Genomic DNA, 23155 nt, shown 5'->3' with positions numbered 1-23155 from the left:
TTCTCCTGTTGATATAAGAAGAATGGGCACCTGAAAGATATAACAGAGCAGATTGAAATGAATTTTTCTTCCATTTCGCAAAGTGATTTTCTTCTTCATTGGCACCTGAATTGCGACGTGCACAAGATAAAGAATTGGCAGCAGCTTTGAACAATAAAAACTTGTATTAACAGGGCAACTTTAATGCAGAAAATATTCCATTGTGATTCACGGGAGTCTAACACAAAAACCACCATCAAAAGGCGAATCAAAACTATGGCCAAACGTTTGGCTGAAAGGCTGAGTGTTGAGAAGAATCGTGGAGGTTTTAAGGAATTCTAGAATTTAAAGCCTAGACAGATAAAGACAGAACTACCGATGATGAGAAGGGAGTTGGGGTCTGAACAAATCCTGAGCTAGAGGAATGTAGAGTTGGATGGTGGAGGTTAGCCAGAAAGGGAGATAAAAGAATGAGTTTTACAACTGAGGCACAGGTGAACCAGCAGCTGATATATGTCAACAAGTGCAAGGATGATGGGGGAGCTCAGGTTTATGAACTGTGAAAGTTGTGAGGCTAGCCAAAACTTTGAATAAATTCTAGCATTAGCAGACATCAGACACTTTTAAAGACAAAATCTCTGCTCAATTTTGTACATCTTTAGGGGGTCAAACCCAGAGGAGTAATTATAATTCTTGGTATAAAATTATGTTTTGCTTAAAAAAAATATCAAAGCTTTTTGTCCTGAACTCATCAGGATACCACACAAAATACCAATATTGGGGACAGGGGTGGGGGAGGAGAAGAAAACAATTTATACTCTACAGGAATCCTGATTGTTTTGCAAGTGGTCTCTGATTGTAGAAGAATTATCATAGGAATGTACAAGTTGATGGTAACTTACAGATAACTGTCAAGCATGGTTTCAAATTTAAACTGGGTATCTTGATCCTGATTAGTAAGGCTTTGCCCTGAGGAATGAGTCAGGTGAATGGCTGTCACTTACTTTGTTCAGCTGAAACAGGCATAATGCATATACATGTTGCTCCTGTCAACAAAGAACAGGGTCCTGCAGACATGTAGCTTCCAATATACCCAAATTCACCACATACAGCTTGACTGACAACCTTAAATTCTTAGCACACAGATTTGGCAAATGTTATCCGATTGCTGAGTCATATCTAATACTCAACATTGTACCCAACCCAGCTCAAAACAATCTGTACCTTGCCCATTGCAAGCAGTGGGACATGCTGTTTGATATGAGCCACCAGTCTTTGGTAATAAACAGCCTGTGATGTTAGTGTACCCTTAAGAAATGTTTTTGTTTAATCATAATCTCTGCAGTTCTCAGTGTTTCTCAGCTCACAGCCTTAGTTGATGTCATTATGGGAGGGCTACCAAATATCTTTTTATTGCTCCTTAAGGGGCTTGGATAGGAGTTGCTTGCTTTTGCTTTGGGAATTTTTTATAACTCTGCATTGTTAGGACGGAAAAAAAACTGGTTGGCAGGTCAGGTGACAAGTTCTTTCATTTTCAATTCTGAGCTATAGGTGAGTTTGAGGGTCAGCAAGCTAAAAAGTGTTTTCTCTCTCTCCCTGTTGTTTTGGAAATTCTACTGGTTATCTGAAAGCAAGGTCTTGCCTTCCTGCAGCAAAGATTCTGCGTTTGGTGGCTTGACCAGAAAGTCTCTCCCTGGGGTTCTGAGAAACTGTTCAGATTGAATCCAAAGGACTGCAAATTTCAACCAAAGGATTTCATTGTCAATACCACTTGAGCATTAGACTTTGCTGTATTGAACTTGTTTAGAGGATTTTATCTATGGAAAGGTTTGGTTGGAACATATATTCATCAAGGGTTATATATTGTGGTTGTTTTGTTTATAATTGATAAAAGTTCTTGCTAGTTTTCTTACTATACATGTTAACCACATTCTTAAACTTTGTTTGATAAAAGCTCCCTAGTGGGTCATTTAAATCACACCTGAGGTGAAACTTATCATGCTTACCCTAGCCAAACTGAAGATGCAAAATTTCTGACTCAGGTGGGCTCCATACAACACTTGAGTTTTTAAACCTGAACAACAGGCCTACACACCAAACATCACTGAAATTCATTTCAACATTGGTCATTTGTGTGTCCTCTCAACAAATCTTTTCAATTTGATGGCAGCATCCGGTTACATTAATTGGCTGTCATACATTGGATCAATACATCAAAATATTACCTAAGACTAAAGTGCTCAAAGATCCGCGGTGGTTAGATTACCTGCCTTGATACAGTTTAGTGATGGTCAGCCTGCTAACACTCACCATCAAGGATCACACCTCAAACCGCCAATGCAATTGCACCACAATAAAGTTAAATTATTTCAAATGAGAACAAAAGGAAGAAAAATTGGCTATAGAGGCAAATACAAAACCATAAACTTTCATATCAGTGTACAACAGTCATTTAATAAAACAAGGTCAGTGCATTTGATCAGAGAAAATTTGGGACAGATGCTGAAAACCTACTTTAAGGAGTGTTCAAATTATAATAAAGGAACAGACAGACAATCTGATTATGTCACTTTTTTATTAGATTAGGAGACAATGGAAAATGAAGTACATTTCTTTTCCTTTGTAACTGGAACTATTAAAAATACAACGCATTCACAGGAAGCAAAATTACAAAAGTTACAATGTTAGACATTACACAATAACTATCCATTATTTGGGACATTTTAAACTCAATATACAGTTACACCTTCAGAATTACAAATGCTAAGCACACAAATAATAACTCTTTAAAACTGCCTATAAAATCTGATTGTTACCATGCTATTGAGGCACCTTAACACTCAAATGCTACGTTTATTGGAAATTTGGTGCTTATTTAAACTTCATGCAAATAATGCAACTTAACATGAACAATCATGCTTCACAGTATAACTAACAGAAATTACTTTTGCACATGGATATAATTAAAGATGCAGAAATGTCTACAAGTTTAGGAAGAATGCAAACTATTTGCATTTATACAAAGCAATCCACAAAGTAAACTCATTACAAATTACAGCATTGCATGAAAGATTTGGGGAACGACATAGAGGGACCAGGGAGGTACAAATTAAAGTGATTCATGGTGTCCCCTCAAGTTAGTCTTAGCAGTGGAAGTGACTGACAGTTATGGGGAGATCAGGATCTCTAAGAATTTGTCAGAAAAAGTGCTTTATCTGCAACATTCTGGTATAATTACAAAGAACTGAAACCCTCATGAAATAGCAGGAAAGCAGATTATTTTGTTAGAAAGTTTATCAAAGTCAAACTTGGAAGAAAAATAGAATACAAAGGAAATGATATACAGTGCTACAATATATCTCCTTCAGTAGATATACATGTTCAGAAACTAAGCATGCTGTCAGATTTTCATTATTTGCAATCATCAGTATGAATCTAATTGCATATTTAGCATAGCTTCAACAAATGCATAGCTTGACTTGAGTTTGTTGCAAGGAACATTTACCATATATCATCTCAGAACCACTCCAAAGCAAGTAGTTTCTACAGTAAACACATTGGAATGTTTTACACTACTCTTATATTAGTAACCGCTGATATTGGCGGGCCTGCTGCGTACATGAATAAAAATGGACTAGTATGTAAAATTACAGGACCATGGTCAGAGGCAAAAGATAACCTGGGCAAGAACAAAACATATGCTGATCTGATTAATATACATTGCTGAGGGAGAGTTTGTGTAAAGATTAAAAACAAGCACCACCTCAGATCAGTAGTCCACATAATAACTTAGGTAGTGGTAGCTGCCCACTTTCTAAAAAGAGTAAATTACTTTGAATGTGCTCTAGAAATAAACTAAGCCTCCATGATGACCACCCTGAACCAGTAAATTATATTGTATGAGCTCTTTCTCACTAGTCAACATCCAGATCACTATCATCACTACGAGACACCGAAGCACTCTGAATGGATGTAGGTGACACCACATCTTTCTCTGGCAATACACCATACTCGCGCAAAAATGCCTCTAAATCCACTGCAAAGAAGTCATATCCAAGTTGGTCAGTGATGCGCACAAAGTTGCCAATCAAATCTCCACATTTGTAGACTAGCAGAGCAGGTAAAGCATTACCAGTGAATCTAGCACTGGCTCCAATCACAGAACTGCGGACTTTGCAGAATTTCACAACTGGGTATTCTGTCGCCAGACAAATCAGACATCCATTCATGGCTTCACATCCAGGATGGTCATCTTCATAGATATGCACCATTATGAGTGTATTCTTTTCCTCTTTGTCGATTGTGTCCAGGAAGGCTTGGGAACTGTCCAGTTCATAGATCTCTTCAAAACGCTTTCCACTATACAGATGTTCCCTCATCTCCTCCATTCGCTGCTTCCTGTATTGCTCCAAAAACTCTTCATCATCCTTCTCATGCAACATGTTGCATTCTTTCATCGTCATCTACAGCACAAAATTCAACAATAGATTTGAACATGTACAAATTTCTCACTAATTTTAGTTACTTTTTTAAATTAGTTCATGGGACAAGGGCATCACTGGCTGGGCCAGCATTCTTTGCTTGTCCCCAAATACTCTTGAGGGGACAGTTAAGAATCGACCACATTGCTGTGGGTGTGGAGTCAAACGTAGGCCAGACCAGATAAGGATGGCTGATTTTCTTCCCTAAACAATGTTAGTAAACCAGATAGGTTTTTTTGACAATGGCTTTGTGATCATTAGATCCTTAATTTCAGATTTTTATTGAATTCAAATTACCCCATCTGCACTGGCTGGATTTGAACCTGAGTCCCCCAAGCTCTAGATCTCTGGATTATTAGTTCATTGACAATTCCAGTATGCCACTGCCTCCCCTTCTTTATCTGGTTCTAATGGCATCAGCATTGCTGTTCAGAACTAATACCTACAGTACCCGCAAAGAACTTTAAAATTAAAAAATTGACAAAGTGAAAAATTTCTCTGGCCACTGAATACATTTTACTTTAGTCAAGTTAATCTAAAATTAAACGTGGAATGATCTAATAAAACTGCGGACTTTCAGTTTGTAATCAGTTTTCTGCAAAGTGATCTTCTATAATTAGTGTTTCATTTTAGCAAAATTTCTGAATATTTAAGCACAGAACCTCCATACAATTCTCTTTGTTGTGTTTGCTATTTCCACAGCCCATGTGCTCCCTGGTGGACAGGTTACATATCACAATATTAACCTTTCCATTGATTTTGTCCTGGAGCACTCTCTGCTTCTGCTGGTCCTTCTCTTCGTCCAAATGAGACCTACAACTCATTGAGAGTTTCTTGATGAGTCTTCGCACCTCCCGGCGCTGCTCTGCACGCTGCTCTGTTTCAAGCTGTTTGAACCGACGCCAGTCATTTATCACTCCTTTAGGGCCTGCACAAAGAGGAATGAACACAACAGCAATTAACAAAAATAAAAGCATCCACTGGACTGCAAGCATGAGGCGAATGTGACAGAGCATAACCTTCATAATCTGTGAAATGTGCGGAAAAGGTGTAATGTATGTTCCATGTGTTCAATGTGTTTTCATTATTACAGGAGGTTAATGAATCCTTTTCACAAGTAGCTTTGAAAATTCATTTTAGCTTAATATCTAATTGAAGTCCATTACAAATTATAATACAAGCATGTTTTAAAGAACTCCCCAGTTGTCCATTTCATTAATTTGTAAATTTATTCTCTCTTTTCAAAATAAACTCAACCTCATGCACTTCAATGAGAAACAATGAACTACAGTGGTATCCATTAATGACATGTTTTTGTTGATATCTATTTATTATTTGATTATGGACTCGAGGTACACGTGAACACTCAAAATGAATCTGTATTTTAAAACATGCTACATTTAATCAAACACAAAACAATTGTACAATGTTTCTGATGAATAATGCAGAATCTGGTTTGACTACGGACGGAAGGTTTTCATGCTGGTACATGATATTAACTTATCAAATTCTACATCAATAAGTTATGGCACAGGAAGAATTTCAAGAGTTTCAATGCTATGACAACAATCTTTTTTATTTTGTAGTATCGTAAGAAGCACAGTAGCACAGTGGTTAGCACTGCTGCCTTACAGCACCAGAGACCCGGGTTCTATTCCCAGCTTGGATCACTGTCTGTGTGGAGTTTGCATGTTCTCCCGTGTCTGCATGGGTTTCCTCCGATTTCCTCGCACAGTCTGAAAGACATACTAGTTAGGTGCATTGACCCAAATAGGTGCTGGAGTGTGGCGACTAGTGGAATTTCACAGCAACTTCATTGCAATATTACTTGTGACTAATAAACAAACTTTACTTGACTATTTACAATAAAACTTGTGGCCAACTTCCACTGCAGAGTTTGACAACTTGAAGAATCCTGTTTGATCAACATGAATCTGAGGTATTGCTGCAGAATTTTATATTAAAAGTAATTTACATCTCACAACGTGCAATTCAATCCTACCTTTGTGCTATTCTATTTATCAGAGGCAGAGACCAGCTTAAGGAGGTACTCTCCGAATTAGCCTTACGAATTAAAGCTACAGAAGCTGTGATGGGGACTACTGCATCGTTTAAAGGAATGTTTGAAGTAGAGGAAGATACAGAACTTAGAGAAAGCAAAGAGGCCCCCATGTTTGAATACACACAAGGTTCCCATACTCCCCTCCATCTTCAGTCACTAACCAATCAGGAATGATATTCTTTATAATACCACCCATGGCACATTATCTTTCCTCGATCTGCCAGTGGCTTCTGGCACTTTCCATCTGTGTCCTGCTCCAACACTTCTCTCTTGTTGTTCAGCTCTGTGGGGCCTTTGCTGCTTCCAGTTTTAATCATTGCATCTTCACCATAGCTTTTCTACCAACTGTTTCTCTTCCCATTCCTGCATTACCACCTGCAGAATCCCAGATTGATCATTGACACAAATCCTTTCCTCATTTGTAATCTGCCCCTTGATGAGAACATTTGCAGATATGGTCCCAGGTCCCGTTTATAAACAAAATAACATTTACTCCCCAACAAACTTCTCAATTTTTCCTGACCCCTCCAATGCTGCTCTATTACTGTTAGGGTAAAGATCAGAAACTCCAAGGTACAGTATGATGCGAGACCAGACTTCAATAATTTTCTACTTCTAGCGCAAAGGCAAGGCGTTGGGGGGGGGGGGGGGGCAAGGGCGGTAATTCTCCCATCCCACTGAGCTACTTCGTAGTGCGGCAAACCAGGAGACTCAAGTGGAGGCCGTTTACTGGGCTCCCCACCAGGTGCCATGGCCTCTGTGATTCTCGAGCAGTTGGCTTCCCGGCACCGTCAGCTCTACACCAGACAATTATGCAAATGACAATTTAAATGGATTTTACATTTCATTAGTGGGCCCAGGACTGAAGTCTCTGGGTCCGCTAGCATCTCCATCGCTGCCAGGAGTGTTTCACTCCAGTGGGGTTTACAACAATGGGGAGCTAGCAGCCCGGCCCCGCTGGAGTGAAGGAGGACAATCGAGGGCCCCCAGAGGGTCAGTGGTGAGGGGTACCCCCTGGGCACTGCCACCTTGGCAGTGTCAGCTTCCCCCGGAACTGCCCAAGGGGCATCTAACGCTATGCTGCCAGCCTATCTAGTGGGAACAGACCCCGCCCACAGCTTTTTGGAGTGATTCATGCTAGCGCACTCTGCAACGCAATGTGGGAGATTCATTTTGAAATCACACTGAAAAAACCAGCCCGATTTACTCGTTTTTACGCAAATTCAACACTTCGAATTTTTTTTTGCATTTCCCCCAAGATGTTTCACACTGGCTGTGATTCTATTGACAAACTAAGACACTTTTATCAAAATAAACTTTATTTAACAACACAGAAAATTACCAGTTAAATTCATTTACAAAGCACCAGAGATAAATGGAGTAAATTCAAATATGCTTCCTTTAAGTGGGAGACAGGTGCTGAAAGATTTCTATTTTATGCAGCGAAATCATACACATTGTATATATTCACACTTACCACTTTAATACAATTAGTGAATGGAGGAAACTTTGGCCTAGAAATTTAACAACCTGTTTTAAATAATTACTGAAGGAGTGACAATCATGATTAAGTACTTCACTGAATATAATGGCATCAAATAATTTTTGAAATGCTTAAAAATGAGTCCCTGAACCAAAATGTCTAAAATATATTACAACAGCTAACATTTCCTGCTTTCCCTGAAATGTCTTATCCAGTACCTGTGTTAACGGCACTACGTTCCCGGACTTCTGCGTCAACAGAAATTCCTGGATTTTTCACGGTCTTTTGTTCATTCTCATCACGATCGCTGTCTTCATCCTCACTGCTGCTGTAGTAGTACTGGAGCTTTTCTCCAAGGATCTTATCATCCAATGTAGTCATTGCAACCAGTGATTCAGACCAAGATTAACTAGGAGAGAATACTGAGAGATCAGAACACCGTATTAATATAATTTAGATACAAGTGTGTTAGAAAATTGCTATTCTTCTTAACACCTGTCTGATATACCAATAGGTTGTTTCAACATCCAAAGTCAAAAGGTACTATGAACACACATGGAAATCATAGAAAATTTACAATAGTGTGCCATTCAGCCCACAGGGTCTATGCTGTCAAAAAGTCACCAGCTTAATCCCACTTTCCTACATGAATTCTGCAGCTCTGTCTGTCATTGCCTGGGTAGACATCCAAGAACTTTTTATACATAGTGGAAGTTTCTGCCTCGAACACATAATTCAGTACACGAGTTCTCAGTCTCTACCACATTTTGGATGACAAACACTTTCCTCATCTTCACTCTAATCCTTCTACCAATTACTTTAAATCTGGTTTTTGACCCTTTAAAGGTAAACGGACCATCCCTATTTTCTCTCAAGAGTCCTTCATAATTTTACACCCTTGAATTAAGTCAGCCTTCAGCCTCTGTCCCAAGGGAAATAACGCCAGCCTAATTTTTCTTCTTGCTAAAATTTTCCCGTCCTGGCTAAATCGTAGTAAATAATATGGTAAGTACACTAAAGTGCATAGCTAAATAACAATCACACCAACAGAATGTGCTTTAAATATCTGTTCTTCAGCTAGCACACTTTTAAGCAGAATCCAACAGAAAGTAGAAAAGTTATGATATAGTGGCCAAGCATGAATGGGTGCAGTTTTATGAGACCACAGCTAACAGAAGATGTGCCTTGTAACCAAGTTTTGCATTTGCTGGTTATGCTTCTGCAAGATTCCCGAAGGAAATGACAAATCTATTTACCTAAAACACGGAGGTAAAGGTAAGTACAATGGCAATTAAGGCATAACATAATAATTTCCCAGGTGTTCTCGCCTGAAAATAACATCCAATCAAGATACACCAAAACTGGGATCTGCCTTGACCAATGAAGTCTATAGGACTTTTCTTTTTATTCCACAAATATTTTAAAATTCAAGCATCGATATAGCTTACCCATCTTAAAAGCAGATTACCACTAAACCCTTGTTGCAACACTAATATTGCATAACACAAACTGAAGGCAGGAAATCTGCCACATAAATTATTAATGCAATTTGCAGTTAAGTCCACTTAAATAAGGTGCCACAGGGTACAGCTTTCAACTGGCTATGTTTTTTTTTTGATGCAATTCATTCGAGATCAGCATAATTCATGCTAGGGAAGAGTCAATGATCAGGGTAGCAAATAAGGTTCAACCGAGGCACGCCTGATGCAATTTGTTAAAGCCATCGTGGCCTTTTGGCTAAGGTGAAGTGTTACTTGAAGCCCAGGATGGGTGCAATATCTTGTCAGCCTGGATCTTATTTGGATCAAGCCCAAGATTGGGTGCAATGCTTCATCTTGTCAGCTTGGGTCTTGTTGGTCCCTCTCATGGGGACCATGAAGTGGATTCAATTTGAACTTGGCATTTTTGGATGGAATAAAAATGAAAAATAAAAATGTAGGATTTTAAATGCAAGTTACATTCAGTGCAAACTGATTTTCTATAACCTTTTGCACTTGTTAAAAAAAGTTAAAAGACTCCACCCACTAAACCGAGCATGCCCCCTGGATGATTTGACCACCATTGCAATTTGCTGCAAATTCCAGCATTTGAGGCCTTCAAGGAGCTTCTAAAAATTCAGATTCCTTTTGGGTGCCAGATAGTCCCAGGCATGCTCTAAGTTCTAAAGTGTTTAAATTTACTATGAAACTGACAACTGTATCACAATGTAACTTGCAAATTGCTCTGTATAATTTTAAAAAGTCATTTTCACTCATTTGAAACAAGGTTATTCACATTCTATAGAGGATGGATTGATGCTGATTAAACTTGTTTATCTTCCATGGCAAACTCACTTCAACTGTAATTAAACCTCATCAAGTTACCACTCAAATCAAGAAATATTTTTGAAGCTTTGTCGGCTTGGGTCGTTTGCTCTGAAGTAGAGAAGACTGAAGGATGACCTGAGCGAGGTGTACAAAATTATGAGACACATGGACAGAGTGGATAAGGAGCAACTGTTCCCCTTAGTTGAAGGGTCAGTCACAACGGGCATAGGTTCAAGGTGAGGGGCAAGAGGTTCGGGGGAGAACGTGAGAAAACATTTTACCCAGAGGCTGGTGACAGTCTGGAACGTGCAGTCTGGGAAGGTGTCAGAGGCAGGTTGCCTCACATCCTTTAAAAAGTATCTGGATGAGAACTTGGCACATCATAACGTTCAGGGCTATGGACCAAATGCTGGCAGATGGGATTAGCTGGTAGTTTGGTATCTAATGTGTCAGTGCAGATTTGACGGGCCGAAGGTCTTCTTCTGCGCTGTGAGATTCAATGATTCTCAGCAATAACTTGATTTTAAAAGAAATGGATACCTAACTGCATCAGTTCATAGCAGATTTTACATTTGGCAATATGCAAATGAATTTTAATAGGAATTCGAAACAAAACACTGCTCAAAAGGAGTTCAAATCCCAAACTAAACCCAGAATAGATAATCTGCTACTTCATGCCTATTGACTATCTCACATCTGAACTCACATGTTAAATATACATGTATGATTTCACATTTTCGCAATGCAATTCATCCAAAGGTTTTCTGATAAAGGGTGATGCATTTAGGTCAGAACAAATGCGAGTGTCACATGACCATTTTTGATACTTGACAGGGGTTATGTAAAAAATAAACCCTTTATTCACATACTCAAACAGGATTTTGCCAATTTTTCCCCCCTCTCCCAGTTGGCACTTGTGTTCACACCATGTAGGATGAATAGACTCAAATCAGGAGCCATTTGGCACTTAATAATCTGTACCACACTAGGTGATGCATTTACAAAGAACAAAAACAGCCCAGGAAATAGGCCCTTCGGCCCAACGAGCCCACGCCGCCATTTTAACATTACCAGTCTCCCCCCCTCCACCCATGACCCTTATCTATGCTTATGGCATTTATCCTGACTGGTCCTGGTACTCTTACATGTGCAGGATTCATTACAGCACAGTGAACAACAGCCATAGCTCTCCACTATACAGGCATCATTTGTGATTTCAGGCATATAAAAACTATTACACTTAATAAACATGTTCATATCTGTAAAAGTTCAGTTTTTAAACCACATCTAGAATTGCATATTCACAATTTATTATGGAAATATAATAATGCCATTAGAATAGATACTGAATTATATCTCTGCTGCCTACTCCAATTATTCCCCATCCTCTAACCTCCAATTCATGGCATCATCCTTAGTTAAGTGGGAGCACATTTACAACTGAGTCAGAAAATCATGGGGTTTAAATTCACAACATGCACTGCCACAGGTATCATTTGGATAAGGCATTAATGGGAGATTCCCTCTGCTCTCAGAGGGACATCCTTTGGCAGTACTGGACAATGTTATCTGCCAATTAAAATATCATTAACGTACATAAATCACTGTTGTCTGTGCTGTGCACAAACTACCACATTTCCTAGTGACTAGGTTTTCAAGGTAAAACATTTGAGTGCAAGCTCAACTGTATTAGTTTTGGGGTGGGAAGCTGTGAGGTAAATGATTATGTCTGGAGACTCAGAGTCCTCTGAATAATGCTGACACTGAATGGCTAAAACCAACCACTTAGACTACAAACTATAAAATAAGGGAATAAAGTCTTTTGGATTTTACTCTAATCTTTTTCTACAGTTGTGCAGCTTCTAATAGATGCTTTGCTTTTCAAATGGAAAAGCCTTAACTTTTAATTATTGCTCTGTCTGCAATAGGCAAGGATACAAATAAAGGAGTGGCCACTCAGCCTCTCAAGCCTGCTCCGCTATTCAGGAAGGTCTTGATTGATCTGACTATAACCTACACATTCCCACCGACTTCTGATAACTTTCATTTACTTGTTAATCAATAATCTATCTAGTTCTGCCTTAAAAATATTCAAAGATTTAGTTTCCACTGTCTTTTGAGAAAGACAGTTTGGAAGACTCAAAAATTCTCCTCATCTCTGTCTTAAGTGTGCAACCCTTATTTTTAAACTGTGACCCCAGTTCTAGATTCTCCCACAAGAAGAAACATCCACCCCACATCCATCCTGTCAATACTCCTCAGGATTTTAAAGATTCCAACCAAATCACCTCTTACTTACCAAATCTCCACTGGATACAAGCCTCCCCAGCCTTTCCTCATAAGACAACCCGTTTATTCCTGCTATTAGTCTAGCAAACCCTTTCTGAACTGCTTCTAACATACTTATATCGTTCCTTAAATAAGGAGACCAATACTGTACACAATACTCCAGATGTGATCTTACCATTGCCCTGTACAACTGAAGCATAGCCTCCCCACTTTTCTAACCAATTCTATTAGCTTTCTTAATTACATAATATATCTGCACACTAATATTTTGTGATTTATGCAGTAGAACATTCCGATTGCTCTGAATCGCTCAGCATTTAAAATTTATTTATTTTGTATTCTCCCTGCTGAAATTGACTGTTTCCCATACTCCCACATCATATTCCATTTGCAAAATCTTTGCTCACCTGCTTAACCTATGTCACTTTATAGCCTCATGCTTTCTTCGCAACTTACTTTTCTATCTACCTTTGTAGTGCCAGCAAATTTATTAACAATACCCTCTGTCCCTTCATCCAAATCGATTATAAAAATGTAAACTGATCTCTGTTGCACACCATCCTGTTAGTTAGCCACTTTTTAGGTTAACAGGCTAAACAATCAAAAACTTGAGTGAAAGTTACAAAAGATGTCTGAATATATAGCTAATAAAATGTTACAGCACTATATCCCTACCACTTTAAAAGCTATCAGTTTCAGAAGATACAGCAACATCTGTTCAATATACATCAGTACACTACCTTTATTGGAAAAAGCTTCACAGCACACAGCAAAAGGAAGGACGTACCTCTATCACTCAAATGATAAAACCACAGATGAACATACACTAACCTAACAATCCAACCCGTCCAAACACAAAACCATCAAAAAAGCTTTCTTCCTGTACCAAGCATAACAAGCGCAATACGAATCTCAAACTGTATACAGTAGTTAGCCGTCTAATCTAATACTGGTCAAAAAGTGCTTTTTTTAAAAAAGTCTACAAACAGCAAACATTTTAGATCTTTTCTGGTCAAAAAGCCATTTCTTACCTGTCCTCAGGTGCCACCACACTGATAGCTCAGTGAAATCAGAAGCAAAGCAAGACTGAAGTAACTTCCTGACATTCAATCACAAAACAACCTGTCAACTGAACAACCACATGAGACATTAGCTAATCGTTTTTTTCTCAAATCTATAACACGCTAATTGGAGCACCAATGACGAAAACACATGACTTCTCACATCCTATAAATAAAACATTTCCAGCTTTTGTTTTGATGGAAAAAATTTAAATACAGATGTGCACACATCTGTAATAGATGCAGTGAACCTGTCCATGAGTAATGTAATACAAATCAAAGGGCTTGAGCTCAATTTCAAACACTCAATGCTTAAATACAGCCATAAACAAATGTTTACTAAAAAAAGAAGCTTCTCTTTACACAAAGCACCTACAAACCTTGGTTGGGATTATAATGAAAGTGAACTATATATAAAAAAATCTCAGCATATATTTCAGTGTTAATGTAGGTCCTGTTCCAAATACTTAAAACAGAAGACACAGTAAAACTAGATAACTAGGTAAACATGCAAGCTGAAAACCTTATTTGCTCCCGATGTGTATAGTAATCCTAGAAGATGGTTTATAATCTTAAATTGCCATCTTACAGAGGAGTCTGTTCCACAGCTAAATATACACAGTAGAAAGTCCTGAAGTACAGAAAAGGCTTTAACTTCAGGAATTTAGAAATAGGGACACAGCCATCCTGTGTTCATTTTTACTGACCTACAGCATATCAATGAAGCTGGAAGGCTAAGAATTATGTCAAAAGAAATTACAAAGGTTCCTGAATTTATTCATTCATCCAGCACTGAGACCACGTTCATCTCCTTGCATGAAAACAGATCGGCTTCCACTACGAAATGTACAATGATTTGGAATACATTAAAAGATTGAAATTTTATATGTTTGGATTGAAGGCTGTCCCAGCCTTTAACTCACCATGGGGTTAAATTCAAGCTGTACACAACAGCTGGTGCAGTCGTTTTTACGACTAGTGGGATTGAGGGACAATCCCAGCTTGGCAGATATATTTGTATCAGTAGACTGATTACCCCAAAACCAAAATACTGAGAAATAATGCAAATATAATGATGCTCAGGTTGGGGGGGTTGGGGGGGGGGTCACGGAGGTAAATGATTTGAAGCCTTAATATCACAGAACAATTTTTAAAAAGCATACTCCACAAAACTTTAAGATGGCAGCAACATTAAAGAAACTAGACAAGAAGAAAAACTCCAATTACATTTCTTAAGCTTGACTTATAATGAAAGTTAGCAAATATTTTCAATTCCTCTGTCCATTATTTCAAGTGGCAGTAACAAATTTATTTTAAAGTTCAACATTAAAATATCAGAGGTGTTTCAAATACACACTAATTTTCACATAGCATGTTTCTGAAGTCTGGTTTCCTCTCTTGCTGTCAGTATTAAATTTTCTCAAAACCCCACGAGGACACTGACAGTTCAATATAAAACAGCAGGAACTCTGAAAATGTTCAAAATGAAGTTATAGGCTGCATTATGGCACAGTGATTAGCACTGCAGCCTCACAGCGTAAAGGACCCTGGTTTGATTTCCGGCTTGGGTCACTGTCTGTGTGGAGTTTGCACGTTCTCTCCACGTATGCGTGGGTTTCCTCTGGTTTCCTCCCATACACCAAAGATGTGCAGGTTAGGGGTCTGGCCATGCTAAATTGACTCTTAGCGTCACAGGGACTAGCTAGGGTAAATGCGTAGGATTATGGGGATAGAAATTGGGTGGGATTGTGGTTGGCGCAGGCTCGATGGGTCGAATGGCTTCCGTCTGCACTGTAGGATTCTATGAAATCTATGACAGCATTTTCAAAACGCATCAGCCTGGAATGCACTTAGAGAGAGATTATGGTTTAAATTTGGCAGAACGAGATTAAAGAATTGCAGCATAAACCATCCCATCAAATAAACTATATCCCTAGAAGGGTGGACAGGATTAAAAACAGCCTGGCCAAAGTAACGTGAGCTTTTCTGGAATTTCACAGCACAGTAGAATTGTAAGCAGTCAAAACAATAAAAAGACAAACAATCTACCTAGAAATCCTCACGCATATGAATTAATTTTTCTCAATTAAGAGAATGATGGAAGTAAATGATACATTTATGCTGACAATTAGGATAACTTGTCAGTTATGACACATGATGTGGAGAGAATCTGGGAAAACAAGCTTTCAAATGAAAATAGTCATTTCCTCTCAAGTGACAACCCTAATCTTGTGCCACATTAATTAAAAACAATAAAACAATAAATAGACATCCCAATTACCGTGAAAAATTGGGTAAAGGTTAACTAACAAAAAAATCTTGAATTATAGACCTTAATAAGAATACACAGCAAAAAGAATCAAAACACAAAATCTCTCTGGGAGTGTTGTTGAAGGTGTGGAACACCTCAGGGTACATCCAAACCCCATGTGTCTTGCAAACTTGTGACATGTTGAATGTTATTCTCCATGCAATCAAGAAAAACTTAATGAGCATACTTGTTTATTGTTTCAAAGACAGTGCAACTTTATTTTTTTTGAAATATTCAAATATGTCTTGAATTCCTTCCCTTCTTGCACCAGACACACCTATCTTAAGACTGTATTTTAATTTTTGATTATTCAATTGATCTCTAATCATGGAACTAACATTCTAAAGGAACATTCTAAACTTTCATAATTTTTTTTTAAGGCAAAGAAGACATTTTCCATTTATCCTGAAGCCAATAAATTTTCTGTTCAATTCCTTTGCAATCTAAAACATGTAAATTTAATTTCTGCTAACTAGTCTCATCGTGACATAGAAATGACATTCACAAGCAATTTCACATCACACCAAAGACTGAAGCGAGTTTCCCTAGAGGAAAGCACTTCACACTGACATCATATTTGCAGTGTAAATGCTACCTTAAATTGGGAAGTGTTCCCTCATTTAATGGAGTGACCAAACAAGTTAATCAAAAATATAGTCAAACCAAATTTCTGTATACCCACTTGGAGCTAGTCCAACACCAGTACCTACTTTGACAGCAGTGAGTGGGAAGGTGTTATGCAGACTTCTCTTGATAAGTCATTTTGCAGTTTAAAAAAATGAATTGTCCAATTTTTTTGAATTAAAATATCAGATACATGGTGGTGGCATGATGGAACAGCGGTTAGTACACAGCACCAGGAACTCAGATTCAATTCCGAGTGACTGTGTGGAGTTTGCCTGTTATTGTTGTGTCTGCATGGGTTTTCTCCGAGTGCTCCAGTTTCTTCTCACACTACAAAGATGTGTAGATTAGGTTGATTGGTCCTTAGTGTCAGGGCAGCAAACAGCGTAAATATGTGGGGTTACGGGTTAGGACCTGGGTGTGATTGTTGTCAGTGCAGATCTGATGGGCTGAACGGCCTCCTTCCGCACCATAGTGAAGGGATTCTATTACGTTGCAGAAAAGTGGAAACTTAGTCTAAAAAGATCAAACTATCAGATACTATGAATTAAGCAATTTTGAATTTGAAGAGAGTATGCTATCTTGGCCCAAATCCAACACCCTTGTTACTGCAGAGTTATTTGCATGTGTACTTCAAACATTTACAGTGTCATTTAGTAGCATTCTATTGCCAAGTAATTTTTTTTATTAGTGAAGTGAGATGATGATATCGGCTTTGAAAAACAGATAAGTTCAGAACATTGATTACTGCTTTAGGAACCTAGGAGCAGGGGTATTTAGCCCACTGAGCCTATTTTACCATTCAATAAGCTAATGGCTGATTTGGCTGTGGTCTCAATTCCACTTTCCTGTCTGTTCCCCCACGGCCCCTGCCTCCCTTTCCATCAAATACCGGTCTAATGCGTCCTTGAATAAATTCAATGACCTACTGCGTTATAAGGGAGAGAGTGCCACATAGGAATTGTCCTCCAAGAGAAAAAAATGCTCACCTCTATCTTTAAAAAAAGGCCTCTTTATTGTTAAATTGCATCCCCTAATTCTAGTCTCCCCCATGAGTGGAAAAATACACCCCAGTACCTTTTCGTCGGTTTTATTATGAAAAGAAAATGCAGGTTTGGTTGATTGGCCATGCTAAATTGCCCTCATGTCCCAAGACATGTAGGCTACCATGGTTAGATCATAGAATCCTACATTGCAGGAGGTGGCCATTTGGCCCATTGAATCTGCACCAACCACAATCCCACCCAGGCCCTATCCCCATAACCACATGCACTTACTGTAACTAGTCTCCCTGACACCAAGGGGCAATTTAGCATGGCCAATCAACCTAACCCACACATCTTTAGACTGTGGGAGGAAGCCAGAGCACCCAAAGGAAACTCACGCAGACACAGGGAGAATGTGCAAACTCCACAAGACAGTGACCTAAACCAGAAATTGAACCTGGGTCCCTGGTGCTGTGAGGCAAACCACTGCGCCCAGGAGACCTTGATAATTACATTTATCAAGGTTGCCCCAGCCACTTTTGATAAATAACCAGAACACAAGTATTTCATTAAAAATTACAATCATACTGCATATTTTGTATTGATGTAACTCAAATGCAAAATCTACTGTACAATTGATTCACCTATACAAAATGAATAGAGACAGAACTTTGCCAAGCTGCTGTTCACCAACACTGCGCTTTTCACTCTTTAACAGGTCTGAAGCACAACCAGCAAAACACACAAGACCATAGGAAATAGGAACAGGAGTAGGCCATTCAGCCCCTCAAGCCTGCTCCACCATTCAACAGGATCATGGTAGATCCACCATTCCTCACACCCTTTCCCTGTAACCCTTGATCCTCTTACTGATCAAAACTTAACCTATCTCAGCCTTAAATGTGCACCAGAACTCTGCACCCAGAGCGCCCTGTGACAAGGAGTTTCAAAGACTCAAAATAATTCCTCCTCGTCTGTCTTAAATTGGCACCCCTTTTTCTGAGACTATGCCATCTGGTCCTAGAGTCTCCCATGAGGAGAAACATACTGTTAGCATTTTTCCCTGTCAAGTCTCTTGAGTATCAAATATGTTTCAAAGAGATCAGCTCTCATTCTAAATTCCAGTGGATACAGTCCCAACATGTTTAACCTTTCCTCATAAGACAATCCCTTCATACCGGGAATCATCCTGAACTGCTTACAATGAAATTATATCGCTCCTTAAATAAAAGGGACCAAAACTGCTCACAATATTCCAGATGTGGTCTCACCAGTACCTTGTACAGTTGCAGCAGGACTTCCCTACTCTTGTACACCAACACTCTTGAAATAAAAGCCAGCTCCCTGTATACCTGTTACACCTGTGTGCTAGCTGCGTTTCATGCACAAGTACTTCCTAGTCCCTTTGTGTTGCAGCTTTCTGCAGTTGTTCTTTTGTTCTCCATTCTAAAATGTTCAACATCACATACTATATTCTATTTGCCAACCTTTTGCTCACTTAACCATCAACATCTCTTTGTAAACTGTTTGAGTCCCTCTCGCTACTTGCCTTTCCAACTATTTGTGTCATCTGCAAATTTGCAGTACATTCGCTTCCTTCCTCCATGTCATTTACATACATTGTAAATACAGTTGCAATCCCAGCACCGATCCCTGTGGAACCCTACAGGTTACAAGTCGCAATCTAAAAAAAGAATCCCTTACCCCCACTCGCTGTTTCCTGCCCATTAGCCAATTCTCCATCTATGCCAATATACTACCGCCAACAAGACGGGCTCTTATTTTATGACTTCACCTTTTAAGAGGTACCTTGTTGAATGCCTTCTGGAAATCCAAACACATCACATCTACTGGTCCTCCTCTAAGACATCCTCAAAAAACTCTGATAAATTAGGCACAGTTTCCCTTTCATGTCCTCCATCAGGTTTGGTAGTCATGTCAGATTTAAGGTTTTGGGCAAGAGACAGGGGAGATGTGAGCAAGCACTTTTTTTAATCCAGTGCGTGGTTATGACCTGGTATTTACTGCCTACCAGCAGAGTGAAAGCAAAGACGATCGATGATTTCAAATGGAAATTAGAGGAACACTCGAGGGAAATAAACTTGCATGGTTACAGATATAGAGTGGGGGAATATGACTGGTTGGATTGCTCCACAGAGAATAGTAGGGACTTGACGGGCCAAATGGTCCATTTAATGCCATGACTGACTGACTCCTAACAGAAAATGCATTGACGTGCTGCAGATGTATTCGAGTTTTGCTCTCGTGCTTTACTGGATCCAACAATATATTATTTCCTCACCACACATTAAGAAAATAGACTGGGGAGTAACAGCTGGAGGTTATAGAGGTCGGTTTATTCCAGTTTCAACAAGGTCTTAGGTTGTCAGCTGGTGCTTCAACTAATCTAATAAACAACAAGCAACAAAAACAAAACATTATCTTGTATCCAGAGAATACAATAGTTAGTACCATAATAGAATTATATTAGATTCTACAGTAAGGTCATTCTTTCTGGTTATATAAGTAGGTTTACTGCCTGTCAGTTAAGTGCAAAAACAAATGTGAGAATGAGTGATTAGAGGAAGACGTCAGATCACAGTTGAATTTATGATTTAGCCAGCAGTGCTTTGGGCTGTTCTGAGATTATTAATGACATTATATTTCCTTTGGTCTCTCTATTCCTCACTATTTCTCTTCTTGTTATCCTTCCTCCCAATTATTCTCTCCAACATGCTCCATGTTGGTTAGCAGTAAAGGGTCTATTTAAAAAAACACACAAAAGTTGAACATTTTTCACAAGTCTGTTAGCATGAATAGAAAACTGGCTGATATTATTCTCCTTGGAAAAAAGGAGGTTGAGGACAGACTTGATGCAGATGTAAAGATTATGACAAGTTTAGATAAGATAGACAAAGAAAATTGGTTCCCTTGAGCTGATGGCACAAAAACTAGAGGACACAGATATAAATTTTTTCAGCAAGAGATGGGGGGAGGCACAGTGGTGGAAAGATGGAAACAAAGAACTTGCTTTACACCCTAAGAGGCACTGACTCTGCCTACAAAATGCTGGCAGCAGAGGTGGTCAATTTTGAAAAGGAAGTTGCACAGACACTTGTGGGGAAATAAACTCGCAGATCTACAGGGATAGGCAAGGAAACAAGATTGACTACATTGTGCTGAGGGAGCCAGCATGGGCTAGACGAATCAAACGTCCTTCCTTAATGCACAATGTCTGCATACAGTTGGTTGAGTGAGCCAGTTAATAAGACTTCAAGCCAAAAGACAACGAGCTGAAGTTAGGAACCTTGGTGTCTCTTATTTACACGATTTCTAGATGGTCCACATTAAAAAAACACCAGCAAACCCATTGTTATCGGGGCTTCTACTTATTATTATAGCAGAGTAATAACAATACGTGGGAGGACTGGTAAGAGAGTAAGCCTGCAGAATGAAAGTTGTTCCCAAACGGCCCCCCCCAGGGAGTTCTGACATCCCAGACCCAAAATACGGCTGGGGAGGGAGGGGGCACTGACCAAACATTCCAAATACGGCGGAAGGGGAGGGCTGACCCTGTCCACTCACAACAGCACCGGGCCTGTAAGCAGCGGCGGTCAGAGCCGACCCACCCAAACTCAGAGGCCTGGTGCACAAAGACTTCTTCCCCCGCCTCGCCCGCGCCAGCTGACTGTACGGACACCTCAAGATGGCTGCTACTGCCGCCCCTCCCGGCCCCATTTTAACCGTCGCCTTACCGCCCGGACTCCCGCTCGCCGCTCGTCCCCGCCGCCGATTGTGACGTCCACCGACTGACATCACGCCCCGACCAATCGCTGCGTGTAACGTTGCCGCTAACCCCCCCCCCAGTACCCGGCCTCCCTTCCAACCAATCCGACGCAGAGCTCTGTCCTGCCCTTGACGTCATCGGGTCCCGCTCGGGGAAGGGGGGCGGGGTTAAAGCTCCAAGGCTGATTGAGTAATTGATTCCGCACACATGAGGGTTGCCTTAACCGGGATTTTATGGTTCAGGTCGCACTACCTGTGACTCCCATGACTTGCCTGGGCTTTCAATATCTCACTTACTGTCCTGTCTGCAGACAATATACATCTCTCTAACTTGTGCTTAATGCTATCTCTGCTCACGTTGTCTGCACCTTTAAGACTTGATTAGCTGTAAAGACTCGCATTCTAATCAGTAATCTGTAAACTGAATGTGTGCCTTTATATGCTCTGTTTGTGATCAGAACTCTCCACTCAGCTGACAAAGGGGCAAAGTGTTTGCTACCAAATAAACCTGTTGGACTTTAACCTGGTGTTGTGAGAGTTCTTACTGTGTTTACCCCAGTCCAACCCCAGCATCTCCACATCATGAGCAACTAGACACACTGAACATTATTCAAATGTATAAGCACACACCACACCCAGCTTTGTGTGCACGACATTGGATAAGTTTTTACTTGATTCAAATTAGTTTATTATTGGATGGCATCGTGGCACACTCGTTAGAACTGCTAACCTCACAGCACCAGGGAACTAGGTTCAATCCCGGTCTCGGGTTACAGTGTGGAGTTTGCACATTCTCCCTGTGCACCAGTTTTCTCCAAAGTGGGAGGAAAGGTTTTTGGGTTAGTTTGATTGGCCATGCTAAATTGACCTAGCATCGGGGAGATTAGCAGGGTAAATATGTGGGGTTATGGGGATAGGGCCTCGGGTGGGATTGTGGTTGATGAAAACTGGATGGGCCAAATGACCTCCTTCCTGCATTGTAGGAATTCTATGATTTATTATTGTCACATGTACTGGGATACAATGAAATGTATTGTTTCTTGTGCGCTATACTACAGAATGTACTGACGTGGAGTTGTCGATATTGGACTGGGATGATCAAGATGAGAGGTCACACAATATCAGGTTATATAATCTGAAATCACAAGCTTTCAGAGCTCTGCTCCTTTGTCAGGTGAAATGGAGACAGGTGCACAGGCACAGAATATATAGGTGGAGTGTAGTGTTGCAGTTTGCAAGAAACTTTTCACTATACACCAATACGTGTGACAATAATAAATCAAATCAAAAGACAAAACATACTCTTCATAGGTAGATAGGAAAGGGGAGCGTGCAGAATTCTGTGTTTTTTTAAGTTTATTTATTAGTGTCACAAGTAGGCTTACATTAATACCACAATGAAGCTACTATAAAAATCCCCCAGTTGCCAGACTTTGGCACCTGTTTGGGTACTCTGAGGGAGAATTTAGCATGGCCAATGCCCCTAACCATCATATCATCTGAATTGTGGGAGTAAACCAGAACACCCGGAGGAAACCCACGCAGACAGAGGGAGAAGGTGCAGACTCTGCATAGACAGTGACCCAAGGGAATCAAATCCGGGTCACTGGTGCTATGAGACAGCAATGCTAACCACCGTGCCACCTACATTGGTTTCGTGTGTGTAATATTAGATGATTTTTACATTAATTGAATTGATTTATACAGATAAAGTTTTTATTCATTGAGTACATATGGAAGAAGGAAATAAGAGGGTGCAGAATATAGTATTACAGTTACTGATGGTG

At 39.8% G+C, this 23155-nt stretch overlaps 1 protein-coding gene across 4 annotated transcripts; it reads right to left on the bottom strand.

Annotated features, from left to right (window-relative positions):
- Nucleotides 1-2536: 2536 nt before the first annotated feature.
- On the bottom strand, nucleotides 2537-21402 carry pdcl (phosducin-like). Of its 4 annotated transcripts, none has more exons than XM_080212421.1 (5): nucleotides 21338-21383; nucleotides 13632-13729; nucleotides 8224-8427; nucleotides 5207-5388; nucleotides 2537-4442 (listed from the first exon to the last, which is right to left on the bottom strand). In XM_080212421.1, exons 3-5 carry the CDS (start codon nucleotides 8384-8386, stop codon nucleotides 3894-3896), a joined length of 894 nt encoding a protein of 297 aa, XP_080068547.1. In that variant the 5' UTR covers nucleotides 8387-8427; nucleotides 13632-13729; nucleotides 21338-21383; the 3' UTR covers nucleotides 2537-3893. The 4 variants fall into 4 exon arrangements, with proteins under 4 accessions (XP_080068547.1, XP_080068548.1, XP_080068545.1 ...); XM_080212422.1 differs by having other exon boundaries at nucleotides 8224-8414; XM_080212419.1 differs by lacking the exon at nucleotides 13632-13729 and having other exon boundaries at nucleotides 21338-21402.
- Nucleotides 21403-23155: the final 1753 nt, after the last annotated feature.

The sequence above is a fragment of the Carcharhinus amblyrhynchos genome, chromosome 25, assembly GCF_965287045.1.
Source record: "Carcharhinus amblyrhynchos chromosome 25, sCarAmb.v2.hapA, whole genome shotgun sequence".
In the NCBI taxonomy this organism is placed as follows: Eukaryota; Metazoa; Chordata; class Chondrichthyes; order Carcharhiniformes; family Carcharhinidae; genus Carcharhinus; species Carcharhinus amblyrhynchos.
This window is presented reverse-complemented; position numbering and strand designations above follow the sequence as displayed.